The 9232-nt window shown below is 36.0% G+C and overlaps 1 protein-coding gene across 1 annotated transcript; it reads left to right on the top strand.

Annotated features, from left to right (window-relative positions):
- The first annotated feature begins 5902 nt into the window (after nucleotides 1-5902).
- Nucleotides 5903-6841, top strand: LOC130879269 (olfactory receptor 4C15-like). The gene has a single exon (XM_057777576.1). It carries the CDS (start codon nucleotides 5906-5908, stop codon nucleotides 6839-6841), a length of 936 nt encoding a protein of 311 aa, XP_057633559.1. The 5' UTR covers nucleotides 5903-5905.
- The last annotated feature ends 2391 nt before the right edge of the window (nucleotides 6842-9232 follow it).

Below are 9232 nucleotides of genomic sequence, written 5' to 3'. Positions count from 1 at the left end.
GTATGCACAGAACACAATAATTATAGCGGAAAAACTTAGGGAAAGTTTAGAAGGTGACAAACTATAACAAAATGATTAGGTTTTCATGATCTGCCTCAGAAACACAGAATTAGCATGGACAGGAAAAATTCATGACAATGTTTGGTACCCTCCTGAAAGCAAAGTAAGAAGTTTTAGGAATCTAGATTTTTTTTTATTTTTTACAGGACTGTAATAAAGACAGGTACCATACTGAAATGAGGGTTTATGACAAAGATACAAAAAGAAATATTCTGAATTAGTGAACAACCTGGCACCTTGAGCAGACAAGTCAGATCAGGACTTTTCTGATATTGCAGAATTAAAACAAAGCACAGCACTTCAGAAGTGAAAGGAAAGGATAATGGTCATACATCAGATATAAAAGACAAATAGAAAAAGGAAAAGAAAAATTTAAACAAGGGGTTGAGAGATTGTGTTTTCCATAGGAAGGCCAGATATTCTTTATAGTAGATTCATAGAATAATACAGGAGAAGCTTGATACAACAGGTGGTAGAAAATAACTTCTGGCCGGGCGATGGTGGCGCACGCCTTTAATCCCAGCACTCGGGAGGCAGAGGCAGGCGGATCTCTGTGAGTTCGAGACCAGCCTGGTCTACAAGAGCTAGTTCCAGGACAGGCTCCAAAAACCACAGAGAAACCTTGTCTCGAAAAACCAAAAAAAAAAAAAAAAAATTAACTTCTGCTCTATTGACATAGTCAAACTTCATAGAGACGTCTGTCTAGTATTTCTATAATTGCAAGTCTTTACAATAATTATTTAAGGAAAAAGATATTGACTTAAAAATGACTTTATCTTATTCTTAGATTTTAGTTCTCATAAAATTTTCTGTTGACTCATTTTGAATCTTTTACTTTTGTATGCTTATGAAATGAAGGAAGACTAGAAAAAGTGTGTACCATGAAAATGTTTATAATCAATGATTAAAGTATATGAGGAAATGATTTTGTGTATAAATAAAGCCTGTGAGAGACATAGGTTCTCAGAGGAGGTCAAGTCATACCAAAATGTGTTTCCTCTGTCCATCTCCCATAAAACGAAATTTAAAAGTATCTTGTTTCTTATTTATCCTTTGCTGCCCTTGCATCTAACCAATTCTGACCATCCCCTCATGTATAACTGGACTCTGGTACTGATGAATTTAAGTTCCCTTTTAGAAAATAGTATATATTTAAAATATCTATGAATGGTGATTTAATGTTCATCTTATTTTCTCACATAAACTTCTAAAAACATCACCTTTGTTGTAACTTAATTAGGGTTTAAGTTATAGAAACATATGATCTTTGTAGTAGTCTTATTTACCTAACTCAACTGATATATTTTACATTGTTTTTATTTCAGTTTTTTATATACTTCATTTTATTATAGTGTAAAATTGCCTTATACTTATTTTAGAATAAAATTCTGGGACTGCAGTCCTATTTCAAAAATAACAACTGTCACCAGGCAGTGGTGTCAAACGCCATTAATCCTAGCACTCTGGAGGCAGAGGCAGGCAGATCTCTGTGAGTTAGAGACCAGCCTGGTCTATAAGAGCTAGTTCCAGGACTGGCTCCAAAGCTGCAGAGAAATCCTGTCTCAAACAAACAAACAAACAAAAAACCAAGAAAAAAAAACCCCAAATAATAACAACTCTCTACTGTCCTCACTGGCTCTTACAATCTTTCTGCCTCCTACTCTGAAGAATTCCCTGAGTTCTGAGGGAATTAGTTTGATGGATACATCCCATTTAGGGCAGAGTGTTCATGTTTCTCATTCTACACATTGTCTGCCTGTGTGTCTCTGTAATATGTTCCCATCTGCTGAATGAGAAAGATTCTCTGATTATGGCTGAGAAAGGCTTCAATCTATGAGTATAGAAGAGTGCTATATGAGTCATTTGTGGCTATGTTCCTTTATGAGAGCAATATTATTTAGCTTTCCCCCAGGCCCTTGGTCTATCTAGACAGAATCTTGGCTGCCCAGGCAGTGGTTTGTATGGGTTCTGTCTCCTGGAGCTGGCCATAAATGCAATTAAAGATAGTTGGTCACTTCACAAGCCTTGTGTGAATGGTCAGAAGTCAGGTCACCACTGAAGAGTAGGGTATAAAAGTCACCCATTACCAGTGTATGAGTATCATAAGATTTAAGCTGCTGTACTCTTTCTTGTAAACTCGGCTGTCCTTGTGTTTAATGTATAGATGGTAAGAATTAAAATATCTTCTATATCTTCTTAGTGTAATTTTCCTTTGTTGTAGCGTCATTCCTATCTCTTCTGAATAGCTTTGGTTTGAAGTCTACATTGTCAGATATTGAAATGGATTTTCTGTGCCTTTGGACTGGGTTTTTTCTACTTCTCTATTCCTATTACTGATATATCTGGTCTTTTCATGGTGTCTCAGATTTTCTCCATAATTTGCGTCTAGATTTTTTTTTCAGAGTTAGCATTTTCTTTGACAGAGCCGTTCCTTCCTTTCTTCTATCTTGTATTCAGTGCTTGAGATTTGCACTTCTGTCTCTTGCTTTCTATTAGTGAGGCTGGTTCTGAGGTTCCTGTTTAAGTTCTTAACTTTTTCATTTCAATGTTTCTCTTAGTTTGGATTTTATCGTTTTACTGTTTTATTCATTGCCTTCTAATGTTTGATTGTGTTTTTATATATTTCTTCAAGGGATTTATTAATTTTCTCTTTAAGGACTTCCATTATCTTCATAAAGACTCTTTTGAGGTCTTTGTCTTGTGCTTCAGCTATGTTGCATTTGTCAGGGCCTATTGTAGCAGGTTTTCTGGGATATAGTGTAGACAAATTATCATAGCTATTATTGATTTTTGTCTTTATATTGGCGTTTAAGTATCTATGTCTGAGATTATTGTAGTTCTTTGTGCTAATACATTTTTTTCTTTGTTGGATGGGTGTTCCTTTCACTGGTATCAGTTCACCTCTCTAGTTCTCAGAAGAGTAGATATGGGTTGCCTGATAAGAATGCTTCTGAGATCATAGCAAGCAACATTCTGGGATTGAATGTATTCTTATGTATTAGGAGTTTATATTTAAGAAGTGGAATGGGTTATAAAGAGGTAGTTGAGGGGGACAAGTGGCGGGAGGAAAGCTAGGTATGCCACCAGGATCTGCATAGGCCCATGAAAATGAGAACAAATAGTGAAGAGATGCTAAGGCAGGTGGCCTGCAACAAACCTGGGATGAGGACTGGATTCACCAGTAGGTTCCTAAGGAAACCTTGTGGAAGTTGCTGATGAGACAATGGAATGAGAGGATGAAATAAGCTATTAGTGAAGATCTTTGTGTTCTGCTACAGATAATTGCAGAAATGACATCGGGGCATTAGTGGGTGGTCTACTACAGAACTGGGTGTGAAACTGATTGATTGGATTTGGAAAAAAATGAAGAAAGTGAAGATCATCTACCTGCTTCTCTGTAGGCAATCTGTATTTCACATTTAACATCTATTTCTACATTTCTAATTTTATCATCATTTTCATGTAATTTTTCAAGAAAGAACTTTAGATAGCCTTTTCAAAGAAATTTACTTGCCCAAGTGAAACCAAAAGATTACAGAATTTTAAGAGTATAAAATATCCTGACCTCTGTCAAAGAAATGAATTAGGATCTAGACCTGAGGGGGAAAATAATCTCATAATTCTAGAGCAGTTTTTGTCTTTTGTACAAATGCCATTCTATTAAGACATACTGAGTTTTACTTTGACATTTCATGCATGGGCACCATGCTCTGTGATCTTCTTACTTACTACAGTTCTTTTTTCATCTTGCTTTATTGTTGGATTTCAATTAATAAACTTTATAGTGAGTTTCTCAGTCTATCATAAATAATGTTTGTCTGATCCAGTGACCTTATAAGGATAGTTTACTTTTGTTTCCTTGGCAATAGCCTGTGAAAAGATTTAGATTTTATATTATAGATTCTAGTAAGTAACTGTTCTGGGAACATTATGGAATGACTATTTATTTAAAATTAAATATAGGCTGCATCATATGATAGACTCATTAGCTAGTAAATCCATTTCTGTTCTTTGTAAATTGCAGTCATCAAAATTATTTCATTTTTCTTCTATATATAATTGCATCAATTTACTCATGGATTTGAAATAAAAATGCATATGTCTACATTATATTTTTATGTATGCATTTTTATTTAGTTATATTTTTAAAGAACTTTCAGTTGTGTATGCAGGAAAGGTAACAGATTCTCCTTGAAAGCATGGCAAAGATGGAAAATGAATACATGAGATGGAATATTACCTTAGCGTCTAAAAAGATCATGTGACTATGAGTATCATTTTCAAAATTTCAATTTGACCCTTTTCATAATCCTTAAAGATGAGCATATAAGTGCTTTTTAAGTATGTTTTATAATCTCATACAAATCTTCAACTATATATATTATCATCTTATCAAATAATTGTTGTTTAGTAAGTAAAATATATAATTAAGTAGCAAATAATTACGTCTCAAGAGTCTAATTCAAATTCAAGGAATGGTTTATATATTTCAGACATGTGCTGCATGTGCTGCTACAAATATTTTTTTTTTGAGACAGGGTTTCTCTGTGGTTTTGGAGCCTGTCCTGGAACTAGCTCTTGTAGACCAGGCTGGTCTCGAACTCACAGAGATCTGCCTGCCTCTGCCTCCCTAGTGCTGGGATTAAAGGCGTGCGCCACCACCGCCCGGCTTGCTACAAATATTTTTATGTGAGGTTTTGGTCCATAAACTTCTGAACATTTATCATTTACTGTTGTCCCATCAAGATGCCTCATTCACATGTAAAAAAAAACAAACAAACAAAAACCTAATGCAAAAACCTTTTGTATTAATGCAGAGAAAGAGAATAGAAAGAATATTCACCAGAACTTATGTATCCAGCAGCTATAACTAAGCAAAAAAATAAAAAACCCATTGTTCAACAAGTTAATTTCTTAAAGACCTCAAGGGTTTTGTTGCATGTGCTACTCAAAATCCCAGGCTAATCATTTCTTGTTTGGTATTATAACTTAAAATATAGCATTGTACAAATAAAATTGTAATAATAACCTCTGGCACATACTGTTAATCAGGAGCCTTAGACCTGAGCAATGACATTTTCTTTACTTTTTTAAGCTTTATGATCTTCTGTTTGTTCTTTGGTATTTGTGTGATGATGACAGTCTTTTCATATTACTTTGATCATACTTCAAAGTGAAGTAGGTTTGAAATTTCAGTTCTTCCAGTATATTCATTTTTGCAGTGCCACACACTTCCTACATAACTTTCTTTTGTGAAGAATAATTCATTTGCAGTTGCAATCTGCTTTGTATTGTACAACAAGTTTAATAAATAGCCAGCATTTTTATGTACAGCCAAAAGTACACTTTGCCTTTTCTCCTATTGAGCTACAGGGCAGTGTTCTGACAGGTTCCGGAAGGCTTCTTAGCCCTGGCTTATTCCAAGAAGATTATAGATATTATTGATTTATAAATTCTGGCTTATTATTCATACCTGTGTTATATTTTCGATACCATTTTAATATTTTGCTTGAAGGAAACTCAAAAGATTTATAAAAGTTGATAATTCAAAATATGAGTGATTTATTTCCACTAATACAAGTAAATGTCTTTGCATTTGATACTTGAATTGTGAACACTTTTAAGTATTTAATAATTTATCTTTGCTTCAATTCTTCAGGTTACACAACTCTAATCATCAACATTTTTTCCAATTTTCAATTAAAATAGACCCAGACAAAGAAATTTTCATAAGGATCTACCATCTTTTTGATGGTGATATTATAGATTTAGAAGCATCTTTTTTCTTATAATTGAAGATTTTTTTTTGTTAATAAAGTTTACTTCTACTGTCTTCTTACAAATCATGCAAAACCAGAGCATTGTCACTGAGTTCATACTCTTGGGGCTTTCACAGAATCCAAATGTGGAAAAAATACTATTTGTTGCATTTTTGTTGATCTATCTTGCCACTGTTGGGGGCAACCTAATAATTGTGGTTACCATCATCTACAACCCTTCACTACTACGTTCCCCCATGTACTTTTTTTTGGCATTTCTGGCTTTCCTGGATGCATGTACTTCTTCTACTGTTACACCAAAGATAATTATAGACTGTTTTTATGAAAGGAAGACCATCTCTTTTGAATGCTGCATGACACAACTGTTTACAGTACACTTCTTCACAGGGGCAGAAGTAATTGTCTTGGCAGCCATGGCCTATGACCGCTATGTGGCCATTTGCAAGCCTCTTCACTATTCTTCCATCATGACACAAAGGCTCTGTGGTGTTTTAGTGTTGGTATCTTGGGCAGGAGGCTTTTTGCATTCTATCATACAAATTATATTCACATTGCAGCTGCCTTTATGTGGAACCAATATTATTGACCATTACATGTGTGACTTGTTCCCATTACTGAAGCTTGCCTGCACTGACACACACATTTTTGTCCTTTTGGTATTTGCCAACAGTGGGGCTATTTGTATTATAATATTCTCATTATTGCTTGTCTCCTATGGTGTTATATTGTTTTCTCTGAGAGCCCACAGTTCTGAAGGTCGATATAAAGCTCTCTCCACCTGTGGATCCCATATTACAGTTGTGTTTTTGTTCTTTGTCCCATGTATATTAATATATGCAAGACCTACATCTGCATTGTCTTTTGAGAAAAATATACTTATATTTGTCAATGTTTTGACACCATTGCTCAATCCTATGGTTTATACTTTCAGAAACAAGGAAATGATGAATGCCATCAGAAAAATGTGGAAGACATTTACAGTGGTTTCTGATAAATTTTAAAATATTTTACTTTCATTGGATAAGGACCCTTACAATGGCAACATGATGATTTGAGATTACTTCCCAGAAACCTTCATGCTATTACTAACATGGAAGCGCATTTTTAATTTAGTATTGGTGCACAGGAGATTTGTGATCCCAGAGTTATGCTTCATTGTGAATTTGATGGAGGAGGGTCATCTTTCTCTCTGTTGCTTTCATTGGTTAATTAATAAAGAAACTGCTTGGCCTCTGATAGGGTAGAATTTAGATAGGCGGAGTAAACAGAACAGAATGCTGGGAGAAAGAAGCCAAGTCAGGCAGTCGCCATGATTCTCCCACTCCAGACAGATGCAGGTTAAGATCTTTCCTGGTAAGCCAGCTCGTGGTGCTACACAGAATTTTAGAAATGGGTTAGATCAATACGTAAGAGCTAGCCAATAAGAGGCTGGAACGAATGGACCAGGCAGTGTTCAAAAGAATACAGTTTCCATTTAATTATTTCGGGTAAAGCCATGTGGACGGCCGGGTGCCGCGGACGCAGCCCCGCTGCTCTTATTACTACATGAATTTATCTGAGGAACAGTGATTTCAAGGTTCAATGGAGATTTGTTTTAAGAAAATGTAGTAGAATACAATAGACGATCATAGCAACGGACTGTTTTTGGCTCTGTATCAATGTTAATAGTCATATATACTATTTATCTTTCACGTATACTCACATGTTTTATAACACTCACATGCACATACCTCATACACACCAACATGAAGAAGTACCCTTGAAACCTCAATCAAAAAAAAATAAAGAAATCAATACTTTATTGGGCTAATATTATATTCTAGACTCCTTGTAAAGTGATGGCATCTTTAGATACAGTGGACATCAATAGTGGGAGTGAGAATTTTTGTTTCAGAGTTCACACCATCACTCTTAAAATACCAGTCAACATTGTTTTATAAAAACTAAAGTCAGCCAGGTGGGAGGCAGAGGCAGGCAGAGCTCTGTGAGTTCAAGGCCAGCCTGGTCTACAAGCGTTAGTTCCAGGACAGGAACCAAAAGCTATGGAGAAATCCTGTCTCGAAAAATCCAAAAAATAAAAATAAAAAAATAAAAATTAAGCCAGTTTAATTTTCCTCTCATTTATTTAATTAAATATTTGAGAACATTTAACTATTTGAATGGCTGTTGTTAACACTGTTTCATTAAAAATTGTTGGCAAAATAAATGTGCATTTGAAATCATTCCAAGAAAAAACAAGTTTCTAAATGACATTCTGAGACTCCAGAACTTAGAAATACAGAGATGTTGTAAGAGATCTTGATCTCTATTTATCTCTGAGCTTATTTATCCCTGTACTGTATTTATCTTGTCTTTTTCTGTTGTTGTTGAAAAGTGACTTTTTCAGACAGTATATTATTATTATTATTTCCATTCCCTTATCTTCTCCCATGTCTTTCTAACATCCCCACCCATCCTGGTGAGATGTTGGACTCTAGCGTCCAAACACTGAGGAGGAGTCGCCCCCAGAGACCATCTCATACACCACAGCCGACGCAAAAGCATGAGGATTTTATTAATTCTGTCATGACAGGGTCCCCCGGCATTCGGGAAGCTGAGGGATCCTGAATAGCTGGTACAGTCTACTTTTAAAGGGGCCACAGAAGCAAGGGGGGTTGTTCTTTGACTATTTTGATTGGCTTATTCGAAAGGGCTATTACCAATAATTGACTAGAGAGCTGTTGCCAGATCAGATGAGGTAAGAGGTCATTTTGACCTTGTTTCCCAGTGGACTGAAGCAAAACATACGTATATGGGTAATTGTTCAGGAACTGAGTACGTGCAAGTGTAGCTGTTAGGTCCTTGGTTCCCAGGGGAGGAGGGGAAACACTATGGCACAGAGGCTGAGAGGATTCAGAATTGTCAAAATGGCTTCAGAATTGTCTTAAAGTCTTACATTCCCTCCTCTTATTTGGTCAAATATCTCAATCTTGAGATATTAGTAAATTTGGGAGACTAATTGGATCTGTACACAGAAATTAGCAAACCAGTGTTGTAGGCCCATCATAGATCAAGATTGTGTCAAGCTGGGGTCAGTACTATTTAGCAAAGAAAAGGCTCCCACTATCAGATTAAACAGTTGCTGGCCTGTATTAGAGCTTGCCAGCAGTGAAGTAGGGGTTGCAGAAGGGTCTTAGCACTAGGAGTGGGGCCTAGGGCCCTGGCAAGGGGGGCTACCTCAGCAGGGGATAGCTGGCCCTGGTCAGGTAATTCCGGGTTGGGCCCTAGTACTATGGTCATTGGAGATGTTACAGCAACTCACAGGGTGAACAGAATCTCTATGTCTCTCTCTTTTTTTTTTTTGTGAAAGTGATTGCGATTTCAGATTTTTTCTGGTGTGATACGTGTGAAAG

This window comes from Chionomys nivalis, chromosome 1 (assembly GCF_950005125.1).
Source record: "Chionomys nivalis chromosome 1, mChiNiv1.1, whole genome shotgun sequence".
Classification (NCBI taxonomy): Eukaryota; Metazoa; Chordata; class Mammalia; order Rodentia; family Cricetidae; genus Chionomys; species Chionomys nivalis.
This window is presented reverse-complemented; position numbering and strand designations above follow the sequence as displayed.

Excerpts from the sequence above, each read along its gene's own strand:
- LOC130879269 (XM_057777576.1), top strand. The coding sequence starts at position 5,906 with ATGCAAAACCAGAGCATTGTCACTGAGTTCATACTCTTGGGGCTTTCA.